Below are 23,969 nucleotides of genomic sequence, written 5' to 3'. Positions count from 1 at the left end.
TTGGTAGAGGGGAACCAGCTTCACAAATTCCTGAGGAACGTTGGCTTTTATCTAACTGCCAGAAATCTTCCTGTAGTCCAGGTTGAGCTCATTCTTGGATATTTGTACTGCCTTTGTGAGTTTGGGGAACTGGAGTTTCCTTTGGACTTAACAGTGTCTTTGCATCATAATCACTCACTTAGGGGGTCTCGTATTTGAATGATGAAGAGCATGAAGCTAGAATGAAGGAAAATAGACACTTTGGTCCTGGGGAGCCTGGCAGGAACCACCTGGCAGGAAGTGCCTGGTGAGAGATGAGTGTCATGGACAGACTGTGGACCTGGAGTGTGTGGCTGTGCACAGGAAAGCCTGGCCCCAGATAAGGATGCTTAGGAAATTCTAGAATGAAGACTTTGTAATGATCTCAGGGTCCATTTTTGTGGATGTCCAGGGTCTACTGCATTTGTTTCTCCCACCTGAGAAACCTCTTAAATGCAAATATCCTCATCTGGCTCTTGGGGTGACATCATCTTGACTAATCTTACAAATGACTAGTAACCCTATTGCAGTGGTTCTCAACCTTTGGGTCATGACCCCTTTGGGGGTCACCTGACCCTTTCACAGGGATTGCCTAAGACCACCAGCAATTTTGCTACTGTTATGATTCATAAGAGTAGCAAAATTAAAGTTATGAAGTAGCAATGAAAATAATGTTATGGTTGGGCTCAGCACACCACGAGGAACTGTATTAAAGGGTCGCAGCTTCAGGAAGGGTGAGAACCACTGCCCTATTATAGTCATATTGTAGTCAAAGTTTACCTCATTTCTTAGATGTGATTAACCAGCAGGTTATTATCTTTCTCATTTCTCCTGTATGGTGAAGACCCAGTGAATACGGCTGATGGAAGAAGCAGCTGGAAACTAACAACACAAATGAAAACACGGCCAGCACCTAAGGAACAGCTGAGTTAAATGTGCCACATGAACTGTCTTTTAAAATAACACCTGGAGGGCACTTACTACTCCTCCAGAGGCCTCAGCACCCACCTCTGGTGGGTCACAACCACCTGTAAATCCAGTTCCACGGCATCTGCCACCCCTTTCTTGCCTCTGTGGGAAGCAGACATGCAAAGAATACACAGACATGCGAGCAAAATACCCATACGCACTAAAAAAACAAAGACACCATGGTCATAATCAGGAGAGGTAAATAGCTTGAGTTATAATAAACTGTTTCTCATGTTCCAATACCAAATTCCCCACATCATTAACCACGCCTCATATGCTGAGCACTGTGCCTGGGGCTGAGGTGGGACATTATAGTCCCTCAGATGGAGACACAGACATGCAGGATGGCAGCTCCATATGAAGTCACTCCTAAGAACTCCTAAGAAGCCACTACGATGTCCGGGGTCTCCCCAAGATGCTGGCTTTAAGCACCTAAAGAATGCGTCTTCAGGCCAGGCATGGTGGCGCACAGCTTTAATCCCAACACTCTAGAGGCCAGAGACAGATGGATCTCTGTGAGTTCAAGGCCAGTCTGGTCTACACAATGGGTTCCAGGCCATCTAAGACTACACAGTGAAATGTTGTCTCAAAAAACAAACAAACCTTGATAAATAGTGCACAGGAATTATTTGTATTGCTATTGCAATTCTTTTTTAATTTAAATACTTCAGGATAAAAAAGCAAGAAAATATTTGGAAGAGAGGAAGGAAGGGAGGGGGAGGGAGGGAGGAAGAGAGGAAGGAAAGGAGGTAGAAAGGAAGGAGAAAATCATCTATTAATTACTTTCACCAAGCCCTGGACCATGCTGGCACCCTGATGGAGGACTTCCCAGCCTCCAGAAACAAAGAGTCAGTATTTATGGTTTGCCCTATTAAGACAGTACTTTGTTATTGAGGTTTCAGTTGATATACCCAGCAAAGCGCTCATCTGAAGCTCGTACCGGATGCTCATGGCGAAGGTAAGACTGATGAGAGAAGAGGGCCAGAGGGCATGATGAGTGTCTGCAATGTGCCAAGAACCTTGGCTGTGACTTTGTGTCCGTCACTCATTTCCTCTCCCACGAGCTCAGTCTGTACAGCAAGGCCAATGGAGACTTCAGCTCCAGAGAGACAGGAGCACCGTGCTCCCCAGCATGCATGCGGCATTTAAACAGCTTTTCTGCATTGACGGACTGGACTGTGCAGCCTCGGCATCTTCCTCTTCCCTAAACTGAAAATGATCTGCATCAGTCATGGCAAGGAGGGGCCCTGTGGAGGTTAAGGAAGTTAATACAAGCACCGTGTAGCAGCTCAGAGCAGGAATGCTCGGCACAGCGTTCAGAGGCGTTGGGGGTGTGTTTGGATTGCGAGGTCTCTAGTGCCACAGGTAGCCTAATCTACAGTCACAGATAAGTGGGCTATTCAGAGGTGAGGCCTACGTGGCTTTGAACGGTTGATCTTGGCTCCAGCCCCATCCTGACCCTCCATGTCCAGACCTCCACAAGGTGGACTTTGTTTCCTTATGCCCTCACCCACGATGGTCAACCTTTCAGCAGGCCTCCTGCTATGACAACTTTTCTTGAGAAGATGTGAACAACTGTCTGTTCACCCCATTTACACCACCGACACCAGAAGGGTTCTTCTACCCAGGTCTGGCATAAACCAATGAGTGTAATGAGCTTACTCACAGGAGTGTGGGTGACTCTCAAAGAATTCTGTTGCCTGAGAGTTTCACCTCATGATAGATCACGAACATATGGAAGCTCCATCATGGAGTCCACTTTAACTATTATTATTAGTTACTGTTATTATGATTATTGAGACAGAGTCTCACTGTATAGCTCTGGTAGACTTGTAACTCTCAGAGATCCACTTGCCTCTGCCTTGAAGTGGTGGGATTAAAGGCATGCTCCAGCATGCCCGTCCCTCTGTCATCCATGGTTTATTTTGATTGATAATTCTTGCTCTCACTATTTATTTGTTTGTTTGTATGTGTGTGTGATGTGTGTGTATGTGATGTGTGTGTGAGAGGCAGGCATGTGGAGATCAGAGGACAGCTATGGAAAGTCCATTCTCTTCTTCTACTATGGGTTCCGGCAATTGAACTCAGATGGCATTGATGGCCAGTGCTTTTACCCTCTGGGCATCTTGCCATCCCTGCCCGTGCTATTTGAAGACATAGAGGTTGCAGGCAGACTTGATACATCACTCCTACTGACAAACTTGGCAAGAGAATGGCAAGATGGTGGCTGAAGCTTTGTCATTTCGAGTGTGGGCAGGATCCTGACGGCTCCCCTGATTTCAACGGGCTGATTTCTTGCTATGCTAGGGACCAAGCCTGATGCCTTGAGCATGCATGCTCTGGGACTGAACTCTCCCCGGTCCCCATCTTAGCCTCGTGGCAATGCAGCCTTTCAGGAGCTTGTATGTGTACCTAGATTCCAAGCTGAGTTGGGGGCAAGGTCAAGTTTGAGAGGTCCTGCCCTAGTGAGTGCTAGGCCTTCCACTGGGTGGAGACTCTGCCTTGGTTCCACTGGGATTGCATTTGAACCTCACCCATGTCTCTGGTTTGTTGCTCCAACTCCAGATATTTTAATTGGCTGGAGTAAAAAAACTTTAAAACCTCCAAGTGACACTACCTTGTAAATTCCTGGCCAAGGCTAAGATCCCCCATCTGGCTTGGGGTCCATGAGGAGTTTGGCTGCAGGGGTACATGGGAGTTTTGTTTCTTCAACTGCCTTTGAGATTCTAGTGTGGCTGGCTGGTTGTGAAGCTCCCGAAACAAAGAAATGCCGTGGGAGACTGGAGGGGTGTTCTTCTCTCCCCATCCACCCGATTCCAGCCAACAAGACACGTGACGAGGCTTCGGCTTCTCTGTCCCCTTTGTTGCTGTTCACAGCATTACCCAAGCTGGGGTGCAGCTCTCTCTCTCTCTCTCTCTCTCTCTCTCTCTCTCTCTCTCTCTCTCTCTCTCTCAGGATTTCCTCACCTTAGGGTCCTCCCTTGCTTCTCCTGTGCCTGCCCACTTGTCAGAGGGCCCAGAGAGGGGCATCTGACAGGTGTTGTGAGGGAACGATGGGCATGCATGTAGTTGTCATTTTCTGAATTTCAGGAATAGCTAGAAACTTGGAAGTTTATGAAAAATATTTGGGGTTTTCAATGTCAGTAGCTAATTAAAAACACCTTAAAAGATCCACATATCTTCAGAGGCCAGAGTTGGTCCTGAATTCCGAGACAGGCTGGGTGTTCTATACACAGCCCATTCTGGTTGGAAAACCCCCAAGAACCCCAGTAACTACCCTAAGTGATTTTGCTCTGCTTGCGCTGGTGGAAGACAAGATTCCTGGGGTGCTCAGAGCTGTGCAGCCAAAACCTTATAGTCACTTAACTCGGTCTGAGATTGCTGGCTGGGCAGATCCTTGACCAAAGCCAAGCCCAAGCATGTGTGTCTGACTCTGTACCCCATCCATGTCCCCTGAATGTCTTTCTAGAATCACTTTGGTCTTCTCTCCCTGACACGTAGCCCGACTTTGTAGGAGATGTACAAGATATATCCGTTTCCCAGGAGTAACAAAGCAGAAGCAAGAAGGGAAGTTACACTGTTCTCTCTCTCTCTGCCCTTCCTTCTGCGTCCACAGATGCTCCTCCCCTGCGTCACCTAGGGTCCGAGCATTGGACAAAGCTCCTTGTTTTAGGCTGCCATGTATCTGCAAGTGACCAAATGTTTCTCTCTCAATACTCCCTTTGTGCATGATGATGTGGCTGGCATTTGTTGCTAAAAATAGATTGGTAACAGATGCCCTCGTTGTTGGGTGCTGGGTACACGCAGCACAAATTAAAAACCCAAGACAAAGGGTTCAAATGCCTGGCAACTTTAACAACAGCTCTTACTGCTAGGAACAAGCCTTATGCTGTACCGGGCAAGGTGAGGAGCTGACTCCCGTGAGCCTGGGGAATTGAGTTCACAGTGTGGATGTCATTGGGAATGTAGGTGGGGCTCTTGGGAGAAGGGGCCAGGAATATAAAGAACCAACAGTCCAGAAGCTCTTGTGAGCATAAGCAATAGGCCTGGAAATGGAAATGTTGCTATCTAGTCATCATTGGACCCAGGAGAATCAGGAAATAAGGCTAGATACTTCCCTGGGCTCGCCTCAGGCCGTGACTCTCTCTGTCATCCTCTTCATCTTCCTCAACAAGGCCTTCTTTAATATATCAGAGGAGGTTAAAGGCTATGAACCTTTAGGGTCTAAGCATGAACCCCTAGGACTTTCTTTTCTCCTGCCTTATCCTCACAATGCTTTTATTTCCCTCTTTGAGCGATTTTAAGTGTTTCTTAACATCCATCAATGTATCTTTTCTTCCTTGAAATTGTACTTGCCTGGGGAGTGTGGGACTTCACACTATCACCGAGGAGGAGAATGTTTGCCTGTATCTGTGACCTCCCAGATAGAGCCACTTGCTGATGGTGTTATTGTGAACATTTCTTGCCCATATGACCCAGCTACTAGCAGAGGGCTGTCAAAAAATGTCAAACAAGTGGATCTCGGCTCTTGGCTTTGGGGGATTGTGTTGGAAGGGCTCTGTACTTTGATTCTCCTGAGGCAGGGTCTTGCTTCCCAGCTGAAGGTGGCCTCCAGCCCCTACTCTTCTCGGCTGACTTTCCTGAATGCTGAAATCATCAGTACATCCCTCACACCCAGCTCAGTGATTCCATCTTTAAAAAAAATTTGTTTATTTTTATATGTATGGATGTTCAGACTGCATATCTGTCTGTACACCATGAGTTTGCAGTGTGGTATCTTTGGAGACCAGAAGAAGTCATCAGAATCCCCAGGACTGGGGTTACAGATGATTGTGATTGGGCATGTGGGTCCTGGGACTTGAACCCGGGTCCTCTGAAACAATAGCCCGTGCCCTTAACTGTGGAGTCATCTCTCCAGCCCCATCAACAGTCTTGATTTGGAATTTTAAACAATCAGCCTAAATCATCCAGTTAGACACCTGAGTTTAGTCTTTCTAAAACTAAATGAAAGCCCAGACAACTGCCTTCTAAGTTCCACATTTTATTCACTGTCCACAGTGGTTAGCACCGAGCCTAGGCTTGAATTAATGAATTGTTTCCACGTTCCCACCAGTATTCAGGGGGAAAGCCTCTACTTCATCTGAACGGGGTTCAGTGGGAAGATGCTCAGGTAGGACTCCAGCCTCTTTCTCCTCTGAGCAGTGACTTCCAGTGATGGGATGATATCAACAGCCTTCAGACAGAAGAATGCAACCAAGACGTTTATCCCAATCTGGAAACACGGCTTTGGGTCTTACTGCTGCATTATTTCACAAGCTTCTGTCATGTGCTGGACTAGGAGAAACAAACAAGCGCATTGGAGCCACACGTGGCAGTGGGAAGAAGTCCTACCAAGGGTTTTCCTACAGTATTTACTTGCTGAATTTACTGCATGTTCAAAACTTCAGGGGCATTAGATAGTGTTTGATCTTTATGCATGTGAGTGCATGTGCATATATGTGGGGGCATGTGCATATATGTGGGTGCATGTGGAGGCTGGAAGACAACCCGAAGAGCACTCCAGGAACATTTCTCCTTGGAGATTGGGTTGCTCCTTGGCCTGGTGTTCCCTAATTAGGTTAGAATGTCTGACCAGCAAGCCCAGAAGCCTCTTGTCTCGCCTCATGGCACTGGGATTATAAGTATGCCACCATTCAGATCATTTTTGTATGGATTCTAGGGTTTGAACTTAGGTCTCCCTGCTTGTGGGCAAGCAATTTCCCATCTCCCCAGAGCTAAGACTATTTACTTTCAAAAGATGTCAGTTCAACATCCCTGAAGTGCTCAGCCATTTACTGATGGTTTCTTCTACTGTGAGCTCATGGGAGGGAGTAGTCAGCAGAGCGGGGCTGTGTGCACATACATGCATCCCTCTTACGGGATCTGAAGTTGTCTAATACTATTATATTTAAACTCTTTTTAGTGTGATAAAAATATAGAATTTACCATCTTAGCTATTTTCAAGCGTGAAGTATACATTTTTGTGAAACAAATATCAATAACTTTTCCATCTTGTAAGCCTGAGTCTCTGTACTCATCGAATGCTACCCAGTACTATTTCAGAACACTATTCGAAGTTTAACTTTATAGAAAAAAATGTCAGCTCTGCCCACAGGTGAGCAGTGTTCTGTTCTACGTCCTGTTGTCTAAGCATCGTCTACAGTCTAGTTCAGCTAGCTGTCTCTCACTTAAGGGGGATCCTACCAAGCTTCTAGGTTTGTTGTTATCTGGAAGAGAAAGAATGAATTCTAACCCAAAAGAAAACTCCTTCTTAGCCCCCTAGCATCTCCCAACCCAAATTAGGTTAACATCCTCACTCTGTGTTGATTCTCTTTAATGCTAGAGACTCTACAGAGAGGAGAGAGCCAAAGACACAGCCTCAGGGGCCTAGAAATGACTGACGATGGTTACAGCCATGTTCTAACATGTCTCGATTACACTGGTTCTACCGTTGCTGCTGTCTGTCTAAACAATCCTCGGCACCATCGTGTATAATAGTTTCTCAACCCAAATATTTTGTGCCTAGGAGGTCACAGGAGTTGATATGTGACAAGAAACACAGACAAGCAAGACTAGGCACCTGACCTTGCATGCATTTGATGGTTCAGAACTTGCTAACTTTGTAAAGCCCTTGCCTTCCTTGTCTCAGGCAGAAGTTTCTGGGGGTATCCCTGACTTCTGCTTTCTCTTCTGGGTACCCACCTGGCTCCGGAAGGTGCTGGGATGAGTTTAGGAGGGACCGTGGAAACCAAATGAAGTTCTGCTTTCTCTGAATACTCAGCAGTCAGTGCAGCCACAGGCTCATGGTGGGCATTTAAGAAACTTTCTGGCCTCTTCTGAAAGAAAAAAACAAATAGCGGGTGACGCTGTGTAGCAGGAAGACCCAAGAGAAGGCCAGCAGAGTCTTAGGGCCATAGTCCTGATCAAGGCCATGGAGCTCCTGGAGGTAAAGTCGAAGACAAGGACTGAACCCCTGTTACCAAGCTGGGCTGTCTGGTCAAGGAAATGAAAATCAAGTCCCTAGAGATCTGCTTGTTCTCCCTGCCCACTAAGGAATCTGAGATTATGGACTTTTCCCTGGGCTCATGTCCCGGCCAGCAGGATCTTCAGCAGAGACCCTAGAAGGGGGAATGGCGAATAAAAGGGACAAGAGACACAAAGAATTGACCACAAGACAGTATTCTGATCAAGCTGTAAAATTTTCTTTTTCTCAGGTGGGGTTTATAGTAAGCAGACCAGGAAATTTTCTTTGGGAAAAGATCAGGGGACTGTTGAGTTGCCAAGCAACCCAACCAAGCAACCCAACCACAAAACACTGTTACTAATGGTCACTGTAGCAGAAAGATAAAGAAATGTTAAGTTATTTTCTAATAACTCAGGATTTGTCCAGGCATGTCAAAAGTTTCTGGTTAGTGGCTCAGTACTGGACAACAGAAACTTAACTCAGGCAGGCAATATGGCTCTTAAAATTGTCCTCGGCAGGCTCATCCCTAAAGGATGAGCTTCTAAAGATCATGCCAGGGCAGAAGCAGACTTGGGATGGCCAGCGGACCAGGTTCAAGGCTTTTGTCACTATTGGGAATTACAATGGTCATGTTGATCTTGGTGTTAAGTGCTCCAATGAGGTAGCCACTGCCAGCCGAGGGGCCATCAACTCGGTCAAGCTTTCCATTGTGCCTGTTAGGAGAGGCTGCTGGGGGAAAAGTGAAAGGGAAAAATTAGTAGCCATCTTGAGAGACGTTCCTTCCCCTTCCTGCCTCCTCTAAAGGTATTTGCTGACCAGCAGTTTTAGAACTGACCAGAAGTTGAACTCATGGGAAGATAATGTTGAAACAATAAATCTATGTATCCTGGACTTGGCAAAATAAGAAATGGGAACTAATGGGCTCAGCTGACCAGAAGCTGAACTCAGGGGAGAGTAGGACTGGAACAATAAATTTGAATGTACATATCCTGGGTTCAGCAAAAGCAGGACATAGAGAGTAAAAAAATTATGTCTCTATAGATACCCTGAATCCTGTTAGCCATTAGTAACCTCATGCTTATAGTTCAGCCAGTAACTTCAAAGAACGACCTCACCCCTAACCCCCTTGTCTGATCCTGAGATATGTAACCCTCTGCATGTAAACCTTTCCTATACAAACCCCTTAAAGTGAGTGCTCGGGGCCTTCCCTCTTTCACCTGCTGAAACATAGTGTTGGGGAGGTCCCTGCCTAGGCCGGAATAAACGAAACCTATTGTTCTTGCATTGGAAGTTGGCTCCTTGGTGGTCTTGTTGGGGGTTCACACGTGGGCATTACACAAGAATGGCAAGCCCTACACTGTTCCTTGCAAGGTGACAGGCCGCTGTGGCTCTGTGTTGGTGTGTCTCATCCCTGCCCCCAGAGACACTGGCATCATCTCTGCTCCTGTGTTCAAGAAGCTACTGATGAAGGCCAGTACTGATGACTGCTGCACATCAGCCAGGGCTGCACTGCCACCCTGGGCACCTTTGCCAAGAACACCTTTCATGCCATCTCCAAGACCTACAGCTACCTGACCCCCGACTTCTGGAAAGAGACTGTGTTCACCAAGTCTCCTTATCAGGAATTCACTGACCATCTTGTGAAAACTCTCGCTAGAGTCTCTGTTCAGAGGACCCAGGCTCCAGCTGTGGCCACCACATAGGGTTTTTATTCAAGAAAAATAGAGTGAATTAAGTTTGTTGAGAGACACAGAGAGAGAGAGAGAGAGAGAGAGAGAGAGAGAGAGAGAGAGAGAGAGAAGGAGGGAAGGAGGGAGGGAGGGAGGAAGGAAGGAAGGAAGGAAGGAAGAAAGGAAGAAAGGAAGGAAGGAAGGAGAACTTTCTGAGACTGAGGCCCCAGGTGCAGTTCCCAGCATCCTCACTGTGGCTCGCAATTGTCTGTAACTCCAGTTCTAGGGGGTCCACCAGCCTCTAATGGCCTCCACTGGCACCAGGCACACAAGTGGTTCACAGAGCACACACAGGCAAACACTCGCACACACAAAATAAATAGGAAAAGAGGCCTTCTGAGAGCAAATGGGCTGGAGCCATAAAGCCCAAATGAAACGCCTTAGAGAAGTCTTTCTTCCTCCCCTCCTTCCTTCTTCCTCCCTACATTGGAATTTGACTTTACAACAGTCACATAGTTGACATCTAAAGGTGAAGGTAGCTACCACACAGGAGGAGGAGATCAAGGGGCTTTTAACCTCAAGCTGGGTGTATGGGGGTGGGGTAAGTAGGAGGTTGTCGGGAGGGTGCATGGCTTGAGGTAGGTAGGGCAGACTGTAGGGGAAAAGCGAGCAAGGGGAGAGAGAAGTACTTCCTGCTGTGGAGGCTCAAGGTCGAGTGGAATGTGGCATGTTTGTCTAAGGGCATGTGCAGGGTGGGTGTGGTAAGAGAGGAGCCCTAAGAAAGGGGCAGTGGTCATGTGACCAGCAGCAGGGCTGGTTTTATGGGAAGGCATAGGAAGGGTGATTGGAGAGTGTGAGAGTAGACAGTCACATTTCTGGTAGGAAGTTATCTCACCTGCAAAGTACAGTAGGAGTCGGAGCAATGAGGGTCTTGCTCATTCAGTGTGGTGGTAGGGTGCCGTCGGCACAGTGTGGGGGACAAGAAAGCACGTTTTCAGACAACGTGGGCTAGAAACCCAAACCCCAGAAGTGTACACTGATGTCCTTGTATTTCACTTCAGCCACTGTCTCTCTCTCCCTCAGGCCTCAGCTGTAGCTCTGCACAGTGTTAGGGCTCTGAATAGAGGGACCTAAGGGAACTCAAGCCAAAGCTGCCTCCTCTGTGAACTAAGTCAGTGGAGAAAGAAAGGACTCAGGGTGACCAGCAAGGACAGACTGATGAGCGTTCCTGAGCACTCCTGTATGCTGCTAAGACAATCCTCTCCTGGAATGAGCACTCAGCAAATATTTGAATCAGCTCTAGGCCTTCCCACCCTGTGATTTTTTTCAGAATCTTGGAGTAAAGAAATTTGTAATTTTCAAAGCAAATTCAAAATTATAATTTTTTTTATCATTGCAAGGTGAGCATGTGGAAAAAACAAAACAAATACAACACAAAACAAAAAACCAAAATAGTGTCTCATACTATGAGCAGAAAGAAGTTGAGTAGATACAACTATCTGTGAGGTGTTGCACAAATTCTAACTGGTCTTTATAAAAACCCAGAGCCAGATATCAGAGTGAAAGCTGAAAGATCAGAGAAGCAGAGCAACCAGTCACTAGTTCCTACCTCTACGCAATCCCTAGCCAAAAAGGGCTCGGATTTCCCGTCTCCTCCTGCCTTATATTTCTCTCTCTACCCAGCCACATCACTTCCTGTCTCCACCTCCCTAGGGCTGAGATTAAAGGCATGAGATCCCAAGTGCTGGGATCAAAGGCATGTGCCACCACTGCCTGGCCTCTATGGCGAGTGGCTTAACTCCGCATCTGATCTTCAGGCATGCTTTATTTGTTAGATCACAAACAAAATGTCACCACAGTAGGGTGTGCAAATGTTGTTTCTATCTGGCAGCCACAGGAGGCTGAGATGAAACTCTAACATACCATGAGGGTAAGGCAGTGGGGCAGAGGTGTGTATGCGCATGTGTGTGTGTGTGTGTGTGTGTGTGTGTGTGTGCTCGCACGTGCACGTGTTAGGTGCTGTCCACTTCTGCTCTCACTGACCTGAAACTCACCAAGTAGACAACACTGACCTTGAGCCCCAAGGACCCACCTTTCTCCGCCTCCCCAGCGTGAGATTACAAGTCTGCCACCTCGCCCTGCCTCTACTCAGGCTCTGTGCATCAAACTCAAGTAGACTCTTGAGCTTGTACTGACCCTCCACCCCCACGTTCGCACGGCCGTCACTGTGACCGCTAAGCCATCTCCTCAGCCTGCTTTTGTTTTTAATGCTTTCCGGAACACTCCAGTACGTGAGTCTCTGCTCAGAAATATGATCAAAAGACTCAAGTTTTCAGTAATATTTTTTATTTGTTTTGATTGATTTTTTTGAGGTAGGTCTTGCCATGTAGACCAGGCTGGTCTTAAATTCTCAATTCTCCTGCCCCCTTCTCTCCAGTCCTGGGATTATAAGCCTGAGTCACCCTGCTTGGCTCATTAACCTAATGTATAATATTCTTTCCAAACTGCGGGTTATAATCCATTAGTGGCTCCGAGAAAACATTTAATTAATTAATTAATTAAGTTGGAGACAGGGTCTCAAGCCTGCCCTGCCTTTGAACTCCTGGTCCCCTGTTTCTACTTCCCTAGGTGCACACCACCGCAGCTTGTTTATATAGTACTGGGAATGGGACCGAGGACTTTTTACATACTCAGGCAAGCACTCCACCCACTAAGCGACACCCCATCCGGTTTCCTCTGCTCCGTATGCCACCAGCCTTCCTCAAGTTCTTCCCACATGCTTTTCCCTTCTGGGGAAAGTCGTCCTAGCGTGGGCTGCTTTCCTCCGGCTGTCAGTTCAGATACTGTCTTCTCAGGCCATCTCCTTGGACTACAGCCTCAAGTCCTGTAGAGGTCATTCGGTGGATTCCTGGTGGGTTTTCAGCAATTCCTTTAACAGCACGCCGTTGGAATTAATAACAAGCTTTCCCTTTGGGCTGCACTCACCACACAGAGACCTTGCTCTTGTTATCACTATACTAACTCGAGGTGGGGGTGTGCAGGTGGGGGAGGCACATAAGCAGTGGGAGGAATAAAGGCTGTTGGCGGTCTCTTTCCCTTCTGAGTTTCGTTTGATGTCTAACTCTAGCACCAAGTAAACCACAGCAGGGCTGTGCTGTCAGCTTAGGAACTTCCCTTAACAGGGATTTATCTGTTTTACAGAGCCCTGTTTAACTTTGAATTACGGATCTCCTTGCCCCTACCACGACTGGCTTTAACCGGGTTTCTTTTTTTTTTTTTTGAGACAGGGTTTCTCTGAGTAACAGTCCTGGCTGTCCTGGAACTAGCTCTGTAGATAAAGCTGCCCTTGAACTCACAGAGATCCGCCTGCCTCTGCCTCTGCCTCCCCATTGCTGGGATTAAACGCATTTCCACCACTGCCTAGAGACTGATGCGGAAGGGCAGGTTTAGGCTCCAGAAAGCATTGCTCTGCGGGCATCTCCCGCCCCTGTGCATCCCGGGGGGGCCCTGGTGCGAGCAAGCCCGGGCTTCTCATCCCCAGCCCCAGGACCATCCCTTGGACTAGGTCAGACCAGCGTGGAGGGGTAGGTCTGGCACCCAGCAGCAAGGCGGCAGGTGACCAGTGTCCACGAGCGGGTGCAGCGGCAGAAAGGCCGGCCGAGCGCTGCAGCCATCTTCGGGGTGGAGGCGGAGAAGGGGCGCGGCCTTGGCCCGGAGCCGCCCCGCCGGAGCGGCGCACCGCGGACTTCCCTGCTCCTGCGGCGCTCAGGCGCGCAGAGGCCGCCATGGGCTGTGCGCGCTGGCTCGCCCTGGGCGGCCTCCTGGCCCTGGCCGGGCTGCTGCAGGCCCGGCTGCTGCTCCCGAACCAAGCGGGCTTCGGCGAGTGCGACCGCTTCTTCTACGCGGGGACCCCGCCCGCTGGGCTGGAGACCGAGGCGCACGTGAGGATCTGTCAGCGCTTCGCGGGCGCCGAGCGCTTTGCCACCCTGTACAGCCCGGGCCACCGCATCCCTGTGTTCTCCGCGTTCCGCGCTGCGCGCCCTGCGCCCCTCAGCACCGAGCAGCGCGGGCTGCTGGAGCCGCAAGTAAGCAGGGTTCGGCCGGGGGTGGGGGTAGGGGTGGACGGGACGGACGGACCCGAGGTTCAGATCCACTCCACCCCGCAACTGCAGCCTGCCTTGCCCCGGTGGGAGTCGCCACTTAAGCCGCAGGGGCGGGAGGTCCCCTGGGGAGATGGCCCTCCCTCCTTGTGGGCGCAGACGTCTGCAGTGTCTGGTTGGTTTCCTGGGTAGTAGAGGACATGGACTGGGAGACAGCATTCGGGGTCCTGGGGAGATCCACGGGAAGCACAAGCTTCCCAGGCCCGCGCTCGTCCCCTCAGCAGCATTCACCAGGGTGATGGGCAAGTTCACCTCATTTTACAGACTCAGGAGTTTGCAGATGATCACCCAGGTGGTAAGATGAGCTGATCTTGAGGCTAGGAAGTCACTGCCCTTTCTGCTGGGGGAAAGCTTCTGAGAGCGCATGGACTTTGAGAAACTCCGTGGGTCAGTACCCACGGAGGAAGGGCAAACTAGTTTTTCCTGACTCTTCGTTTCTATAGATTATCAGACCTTTGGCAATCATGTCACCTTTCACAGTGTTGGGTCTGTCTGGTGGCAGGGATCAAACACTCAGAAAGGCCTCTCTGGGCCCTGCAGAACCTGCTGACTGGCTCTCCTCTGCCAGGTCCCCGCTGCACACGCTGTCTGCCTCTCTCTGACTTCTCCCAGCCTTCCAACCCTGCATGTCCACAGCCTTTGGTTCCTGATGGCCACCATTAAGAAGCTTCAGGCTTTCAGGTGGCTCCACCTGAATGTGTGGGTTGTTTCTCGATCATATTCCAGCTACCAGATCTTGGTCGGGCAGGTTTCAGGCAGGCTGCACAAATATTACCTTCTTACATCCTTCCAGCAGCTTGTTGATCTCGGGACCTGTGAGGCCAGGCCAGTGCAAAGAGTTACTAATGTGTAAATACAGGGAAGACACCTTCGGATCTAAAATTACCTTCCCCCAGTGTACCCCTAGAACCCAAAGTTCTTTATGTTCCCCGGGTCTGGGAAGAGAGCAGCAACCTAGTCTGTTCTCACCGAGGAGCTCAGTAGCGTCTGGAGGGGACAAACATACACAGGGTGAAGTCATGAGAATTCTGAATATAGCTGGTGACCACCTGCTGCCTGCCTGTGTGCATTCAGACCCTGCTTCCTCCAGACTAGCTATTGATCCGTGATGACTGCAGGATGATAATAACACAGGATGGTTGTGGGGGGCGTTAAGTGAGCTGCTATATGTTCTGTTCTCCAGAGGGGCAGGACACGTAAGTACTAGCTACTCATGTGCTGTCCACAAAACACATAATTTAACCAAGGTAAAACAGAGTCCTGCTAGATTTAATCCATTGGTAAGGTGATAGGGGAGAGCTTTAGGGTCTGGTTGGCATTTGTGCTGAGCCTGGAAGGATTAGGTAGGGTTTAAGAAGGAGATGAAGAGAAAGAGGGAGAAGAAATTTCAGCCTGGCATCATATGAGATGGGTGTGGCAGGTTTGTGGATCATTGCTCGGGAATGATTGGGGCAGGTAAGCTAATACTGTATCATAAGCTATGGAGCCCAAGGACTCATAATAAAGGGGAGTCATGGGAGGGAGGAGCAGAGGAAGGAGTCATCAGGGAAGACTTAGGCGGAGCCTCGTAAGTGTTATTAAGGGAGTCATAAGGGAACAGGGTTTGACAGTGAGCCTGTGGAGACCCTGGGTGGAGCAATGGGGTGAGGCTGTGAGATCGAGGTGGAGAGCTGAGGGAATAGTTCCAAACAGCAGCTGGAGCTGTGAGATGTCCTGACTTCTGCAAAATACTGGAGGTTTGGACTGTGGCTCAGTGTTTGCCTGGCATGCACTTATCCTCAACACTGCATAAAATGGGGCTCATGCACACAGTTCCAGCATTCAGATCAGGAGTTCAAGGTCATGCTCAGGCTGCACAGTGAGTTCTAGGCCAGCTTGAGCTTTAGAACAAACACACACGTTCATCCCCCATGCTGTTGGGGAGTCTCCAAGGCTGAGAACCGAGGCCACTTTTCCCTGAAAGATTTCCTCCACAGTATCCTACCTTGATGTCAGCAAGGGGGCCAAAGAAGATTGAAGGGAAAGGGTGGGGAGGGAGGAGACAGAAGCACAGGTACCTCTGGAACCACTGCAGCAGGCTGCCCCTGCTTCTGTTCCAAGACCTGCCTCTCTGCCAATGCCCTACTGCAAGTCCTGCTCAGGACTCAGTATGTGCTTCCAGCTGCTTCCAAGACGTTTCTGTTGCCAAGTTCTCTTGTGCCCGTATCACCTTATGAGGTCAGCATGACCAAGAGGTCCAGGAGGCAGGAGGCAGGCAATTCAGTACTGGCCTATGACAATGAGTCAGGCAGGGTGGCACCAGCCCAGCTGGGCAGCAGGGCAGCTCTGGGGCAGCCTGCAGTTGCCCCTAAAGAAGGTCTCTGAATGGAAGATGCAGGGATGTAGTCATTGGTGCTAACAACCTTCCAGAGGTGTTGCTACTCAACACCTTGGGGACAAAGTTCAAGCCGCAGGCTGGGCACTTCCTTTCACAAGACCCTTGTGCTGGATCCTGGTTCCTGGCCAAGTCCTGTCCCTCTTGTCACCACACCCGCAGGAATGTAGCCAGGCCTGCATTACCTGTGGTCCCCTGGAACGCGGCCGTTCTCACATAGCTCCCGCCAACCCTGACCTTTCACCTTCTCCCACTCTACCCTTACACCTTTGCTGGAATATCTTCTCCCAAAGTTACTCCCCATCCGAATAGACCCTGCTCCTAAGTTAGGACCGTACTCCTGTGCTCCCCTGTACGAGTCTCCGTCTCCTTATTCTCCACAGGGTCCTGCTGTGTAGCCCAGGCTGTCCTCAAGTTCTCCATCCCCCCTGCCTCCACCTCTCTAGGATGGGGATTATAGGCTTTGACCACCATGGCTGATTTTGTCTCCTCCTCCCCCTTCTTCTGAGACAGGATTTCTTTGTGTAGCAGGCTGTCCTGGAACTCACTTTGTGGCCTCCAACTCAGGGGTCCTCCTGTCTCTGCCTCCTGAATGCTGGGAATAAAGGTGTGCACCATCATGCCCAGTTTTGATTTCTTCACTTTTGTACTTAGGGCAGTGTTTTATAATTGTCTGTTCCTGTTGTCTGTCTCCCCTGCTTGAGCCCTAGAATTCTGGCTGAGGATGTAGGACATAGGTTATTCATTCTTGCAAATACAGAGCTTAGCACATAGAAAGCATTGAATCAGTGATGGATTAAATAACTATGAGCTGGAGGATCACTCAGGTGCAGTGGTGAGTCGCTCTGCATGGGAGTTTTTAGTGGCGTGTTTCCTTGGGTCAGAAACCCTCTGCTGTCAACATGTTTATAGGTAGAGCTCAGAGCCTTTTTCTATGGCCTCCCATCCAGCACTAGCTCGGGGCCTTGAGACACTGCAGTGATTTGGTTTCCATCTGTGCTCACAGGCCCCAGGGTCCCCAGCCCTGCAGCCTGGTGATAGCGTTGAGGGACAGAAAGAGCAGTCAGAGGGAAGCAGAGAAAGCCCCGTGGCCTGCTGGAGAGAGGCTCACCTTTATTTATTTATTTATTTATTTATTCATTTATTTTTGGTTTTTCCAGACAAGGTTTCTCTGTGTAGCTTTGTGCCTTTCCTGGATCTCGCTCTGTAGACCAGGCTGGCCTCGAACTCACAAAGATCCACCTACCTCTGCCTCCCGAGTGCTAGGATTAAAGGCGTGCGCCACCACCGCCCTGTGAGAAGCTCACCTTTAAACCTAATGTGGACAGATGTTGAGAGGCAGAGGGGGAAACACCTCCCCGTGACCGTCCTGTCTGGGGACATTTTTCCCCAAGACTCCAGAGCAGTGTTGGAGTTAAGGAACAGAGTCTGCCAATGCCTCAATGCAAATGGAATATGTTTGTATATGATGCCAATCATCTCCAAAGTATATTCCTGTTCAAATCCAACAAGACCTTATTTTATAAACATGAATGTTAAAGAGGAATGGCCTTAGAACCAGTGATGGCAGTGTACGTTCATTGATCTTAAAAAGATAGATTGAGATAGATTCATCACTGTCTCTTCATTGTTGACACAAGGAAATTGGCTCAGAGAGGTAAACTGGTGTCCAAGGCCACACAGCTTGGATCTGAAAACAGGACCCATTGCTTTTAGTCTAGTGTTCTTTTAATATACACGGGCCTTCTCGTGTCTCTTTCGTAAGAGAATCTTAATTTCTCCTCTTTCTCTTTTCCACTGTCACAGACAAGTGAGAACGTGCATGCAGATGCAGAAATACTGTTTGAGCTCAGTGGTTCTGCAGTGACAGGGATGTTTCTAGAGGACCTTAGAAGGTTGTATTTCATATTTCAGTAAATACCCATGAAGTGGTCTCAGTCAGAACCTGGAGTTCTCAGTCTTTAGTTTCTGGCAGTTGCTTGCTGCCTACACACCCAGAAGCAGTTGGCCACACGATTTAGGGTATTGTAATCTCAGCCCCCTCTTTATTGCATCAGAGAACAGATATGTAGACGGCACCACACACTGAAGTCTCTGTGTACAGGGTGCAGCAGACAGGATAGTTTTGGGTTTTACTTCTTGATAAAAGGCTTGGTTCAGATTCCTGGCCTGCTGCGTGCAAGCTGAGTGAACTTGTGTCTGCCACCCTGCTTTTCCTGTTTGTTTATTAGAGGCAATAGTGACATCCATCGTAGAGTGGGGTTGTGACACTCTAGTAAGCATGCAGTGTAGCACTGGGGCTATAGAAACACATCGTTAGTACTGATGTGTATAGTAAAGGGTGCTGGCTAATCACAAATGCACACACACTGGGCTAGGTGGGTGCCTTTTGCACTACCACATAGACCCTTCAACTGTGACTATTCTCAAATACTCTACATCCCACACTCATGTCAGTGCTCAGCACGTAGGGAAAACCTGAAGGAGTGAAAAATTGGGTGGATGGATGGGTGCATGATGGATGGATGGGTGCATGACGGATGGATGGGTGCATGATGGATGGATGGGTGCATGATGGATGGATGTGTGCATGATGGATGGATGTGTGCATGATGGATGGATGGGTGCATGACGGATAGATGGGTGCATGACGGATGGATGTGTGCATGACGGATGGATGTGTGCATGATGGATGGATGTGTGCATGATGGATGGATGTGTGCATGATGGATGGATGGGTGCATGATGGATGAATGTGTGCATGATGGATGGATACGTGCATAATGGATGGATGGGTGCATGATGGATGGATGAGTGCATGATGGATGGATGAGTGCATGATGGATGTGTGCATGATGGATGGATGTGTGCATGATGGATGGATGGGTGCATGATGGATGGATGGGTGCATGATGGATGGATGTGTGCATGATGGATGGATGGGTGCATGATGGATGGATGGGTGCATGATGGATGGATGTGTGCATGATGGATGGATGGGTGCATGATGGATGGATGGGTGCATGATGGATGAGTTCATGATGGATGGATAGGTGCATGATGGATGGATAGGTGCATGATGGATGGATGTGTGAATGATGGATGGATGTGTGCATGATGGATGGATGGGTGCATGATGGATGGATGGGTGCATATGTGGATGGAATAAATTGATGGAAAACCAGCAATAACAGATGGGCATCAGAGATACCTCCACCCTTTCTGGTGCTGAGCAACCAAGAAGTGTTGTATCACAAACAGTGAAGCAAGGACATTTGAAGCCTGGGTGAAGCTGGAAGTGCAGGACTTGGGGAGGGTTCCCCTGTCAATCACCTGCAGCTTCCTCAGAGTGCAGGACTTGGGGAGGGTTCCTGTGTCAATCACAAGCTGGAAGTGCAGGACTTGGGCAGGGTTCCCCTGTCAATCACCTGCAGCTTCCTCAGAGTGCAGGACTTGGGGAGGGTTCCTGTGTCAATCACAAGCTGGAAGTGCAGGACTTGGGCAGGGTTCCCCTGTCAATCACCTGCAGCTTCCTCAGAGTGCAGGAGCCCCTTTCCTTCCCTGGCCCTTTCTTCATCTTCGGATTCCCATTAATCTTTAGGCCATTCTTGGGATCATGCTAAGGGCTTGCTCTCCATCAGGAACACATCTACCCAGTGGTAACTCTCCATACTAGATCTCTTACTTCTAGCAAAGGTCTTCACCATCGAACTTAAAAAAAAAAAAATCATGTAATAACTCTAGGCCCAGTAGCCCATGCTTTATAGTGTAAGAAACTCACGTTCAAAGTGGCTAATGAACTTATTCAACGTCACTCAACTGTTAGACAGTAGATCCCAAGCTGCCTGCACCCTCTTCGGTGCTGAGCAACCAAACCCCTTGCTCCATTTCTTCTCTCTCATGCCACTTTGTGGATAAGTGTCCAGTTGGACCGACAAGACAGCTTAGCAGGGAAGGGCACTTGCTGCCAAGCCTGAGGACCTGAGCTTGAGCCTTGGAACCCACATGGTAGAAGGAGAAAACTCCACAGACTTGGCTTCTGACCTCCACACATGCCCCATGGCACGTGCCCGCTCCACCCATAAATATATATATATATATATATATATATATATATATATATAAAGGAGAGAGAAAGAAAGTGTGGAGTTGAGTAGGTGGGAAGGTGAGAAAGATCTAGGAGGAGTTTGGGAAGGGGAAAAGTGTGATCAGAATATATTGTGTGAAAAAAAATTTTCAATTAAAAAAATGAGAAGTTTCTCCAGAGCCCACGCTAGATCTGCTGTTTTAAGGAGTTGAACCAGTTCTTTGGTTGGCTTATGGCTTTGCCACAAACACATGGCTCTCAAAATCACAGCTTCGTGTTACTGGTGGCTTAGCTCTTGGCTCCTGGTGATTGGATAGAGCTTTCCTTGAGACATAAACATTTTAATCTCTGGGCTTCTAACTCCTCCCTATTAAAGTGCCAGTGCTAAAGGTGAAACTGAGGCCGTGCAGTCTTCTGGGGAGGCTGTACTTCTGTCTCTCTGTAAGAAGTACCACAGTCAAGGGAAGCTGGAATTTCCCGCATGCGAGATGCAGTTCCTTTCTACTGTGCTGTTCCTTTTCATTCCACGAAACTTGGCGTGGGTCAGAGCAGTCATCCTCCTGATTCTGTGTCTGTTCAAAGAAAGGAAAGAAAGAGCCGGTGGTACTTGCTGTTGGGGGTGGAGGCAAGAGCATCAGCCTTGTACGAGGTCATCCTGAGCTACATAGTGAGCTTGTGAACAGCTTGGGCTACATGAGACCCTGTCTGAAGAACTAAACAAAAAGGGAAGGAGGAATGGGAAGAAGAAACTGATTTTTGCACTGGACCATGTGTGGAAGGCCACTCAGCATTCCTGTTGTGGTTTTATTGACTCTGTACCGGACAGAAGTGTAGCTCACCCCAAAGGGGTCATTCTGAAGGCATTATTTAAAAATATAAATCAAATATCATGTTTAATTAACTTACTTTAATTTCAGATTGCCCTGAGCTGTGATTGCTCTTCTGTTAGAGACACACAGCGCTTTCACCAAGCCTAGGACTCTTTACTCCAGAATTCATTGAGTCAATAGGTATCCTTGAGCATCTGCTATATTTCATTGCTGAGATTAGATCAATGAACCAGATAGACATTACCTGCTGTCTTAGGGCCTGATATCTGACAGAAGATACAAATGACAAGTAAAATGAATAAATGAAAAAAACATTGAATGCCAATAATTTTAAGTTCTGAGGAGAAAAAGAAATTAACGTAAGATATCAAGAAAGGGTGTGGTTTGGAAGTGTTTTCTTGCAACAATGTCATTGAGTATGGGTACACCCTGAAGGCAGGGAGGGAGCCGTTTGAGAAGATATCTAGGGCAAGAACATTCCAGGCAAAAGGAGTTGTAAGTGCAAAGGCCCTCTGGTATGTGTGGCCTTTGTATGAGGAAGAAACAAGAGCCAGCATGGCATAGCAGGAAATGAGAGTTAGAGGTGGAGAGGGAGCCTGGGTCACTCAGGTTCTGGTGGGCTTTGGGGAAGAATGGATTTGTCCTTAGTGTGAAATGCAAAGTCTTCATGCAGGGCTCAGAGCAGAGGCTGACACCGTGATCCGATTCACATTTAATAGAACGGTTTTGGTGCTGCCGTGAGAGGAGACTTGTGGGCTCAACGGCGGAAGTGGAGACTAGTTAGGAGAGTCACCCAGCAGGAGACAGTGTCGGCTTGGTCAGTGTTTGCAGGACTTGTGACGTGACTGTGTGGTTCTCAATGTGTTTTGAAGAAAGGACTAGGGATCTTTGGGGTAAGAGGATGGGTGGAGTTGTGGATGAGGCAGTAGAATTCCTGTGAATGAGAGGACAGTCCTGGAAGAGCCAGTTTGGGAGCATATCAAAAGCTGGTGTTGGCTGAAAGGACAAGAACATTATGGTGGCTACTAGAGGTGGGGACATGGAGCTGCCCTTTCACAGGTACTGGTTAGTGACTGGGTGGATATCTCCTAGAAGTTTGCACAGTGTGCACTTACATTTGGTGATGATGTTCATCATGCCGAAAGAGTTGTTACAGTCTTTCATGTCTGCTGCTGTAGTAAAACACTTTGCCAAAAGCTGTAAGTGACAGAGAGCTTATTTGGTTCATAACTCTGGGTCACAACCTGTCATTACAGGGAAGTCGAGGTGTCAAGAGCTTGAAGCAGCTGATCACATCATACACAGTAAAGAACAGAGAGCAGTGAATGAAGGCGTGTGTGCAAGTGTCCCGCTTGCCTTCTCCACTCCTACACAGACTGAGACTCCCTGCCTAAGGAATGGTATCACCCATAGTGGGTGTGTCTTCCTGCCTTAACATAATCAAGATAATCTTCCACAGACAGTTTTCAGAGGCACATCGCCCAAGAAATTCTATATTTTGTCAAGTTTATAATTAACATTAACCATCAAAAGAGGGTAGATCTCATGTGAAGCTCTCCTACTCCACACACATGCATGCACACACATGCATTCCAGGAAAAAGACACCGACACAGAGAAACCTTGGAGGGTGTTAGAAACGCCTGCCACTTTTGCATGTTGGCACCAGGGTGTTCACATGCACCAAAACTTCTCAAAATTGTACACATTACATATGTTTGCTTCTTGATATGTTGGTTGTATCTCAATAAAACTCTCTCTCTCTTTCTCTCCCCCACTTCATGTGGATGTGTGTGTGTGTGTGTGTGTGTGTGTGTGTGTGTGTGTGTGTGTGTGTGTGTGTTTGAGATTTAGTTCTGAACATTCCAAATGTGAGACACCTTCAAGGTCAATGGAGACTGCTGTCTCTCCATCCCTGCAGGAAGCCTAGCTTTTCAGGGAAGTAAAACCACAGGAGCCTTGCACATCCTGAAACTTACGAAGTCAGTGATGGAGTGAGCCAACCCCAGGGACCAGAAGAGGCAATGCGAGGCAGAGATGTCTCACAGTATGGAAGGAACAGAAAGGAGATCGAGCCACAGAGACATATAAGACAGGTGAAGCTCTAACGGGCAGTTCAGCTTGAGAGATGAAGGGAGCGGGTTGTGGCCAAAGGCACCACAAGGCTGCTCTACTTCAGAGGGGTGGCTGGTTTTTATGTGATGAGGTGGGGAAGATTGACGCTTGATGACTGTTCCTCAGTCAAGGACTTGGCTTTCAGTGATGTTTCCTTCTTCTGCATAAACATTCTGGCTTTGCGATTGGTGGGCTCATGGCTGATGACTTCATCTAGGAACTGAGAATCTTGCTGCTGACGTCATCCTTTTCAGTAAGGCCTTGGTCCTGTGGTTTGGTCTGGGCCTTATGATGAGGCTGAGAGCTTAAGTAGGTGAGAAACTACAAGAAAGAGGAGAGGAGACACTCACCTGCCAAGGGGTGATGGGCCAAGTTAACCATGCCTGTAGTCTCAGACAAAACAGTTTCAAGTTGTCAGCATCTCTCCATGACTCAGAGGCTAAGAGAGTAAAGGGGGCAGACACAGTATGAAGGCAGGTGCCAACCTTTAGTCCATTTCCAGTCATCCAGCAGCTGCCTTTAGGTGCTGAGTCAGCTTCTTAGCAAAGCAGGCTTCCGGTTCCCATTGAGTAGCCCAGGCAACTGCCGTAAACACATACCCAACAAAAGACTTCAGGCAGAGGAAGTTTGTTTGATTCATGGTTTCGGGAGATTTCAGCTCACATTCATGGGAAAGGCCCAGTGGAGGACTCTAGCACTGTGGTTGGAGCATTGGGGTAAGGACGTGTATTCACATCGTCAGGG

The 23,969-nt window shown here is 48.4% G+C and overlaps 1 protein-coding gene and 1 pseudogene across 1 annotated transcript in view; both read left to right on the top strand.

Annotated features, from left to right (window-relative positions):
- The first annotated feature begins 1,166 nt into the window (after positions 1-1,166).
- On the top strand, positions 1,167-9,693 carry LOC131914613 (small ribosomal subunit protein uS5-like; annotated as a pseudogene).
- Positions 9,694-13,393: 3,700 nt separating this feature from the next.
- The window catches only part of Endod1 (endonuclease domain containing 1), a 33,492-nt gene continuing 22,916 nt past the window's right edge, over positions 13,394-23,969 (top strand). Inside the window, exon 1 of the mRNA XM_059267330.1 lies at positions 13,394-13,745. Coding sequence (XP_059123313.1) covers positions 13,446-13,745 — 300 coding nt within the window. The 5' untranslated portion in view covers positions 13,394-13,445. The remainder of the gene's footprint in view (positions 13,746-23,969) is intronic.

Source organism: Peromyscus eremicus, chromosome 7 (assembly GCF_949786415.1).
Source record: "Peromyscus eremicus chromosome 7, PerEre_H2_v1, whole genome shotgun sequence".
Lineage (NCBI taxonomy): Eukaryota > Metazoa > Chordata > Mammalia > Rodentia > Cricetidae > Peromyscus > Peromyscus eremicus.
This window is presented reverse-complemented; position numbering and strand designations above follow the sequence as displayed.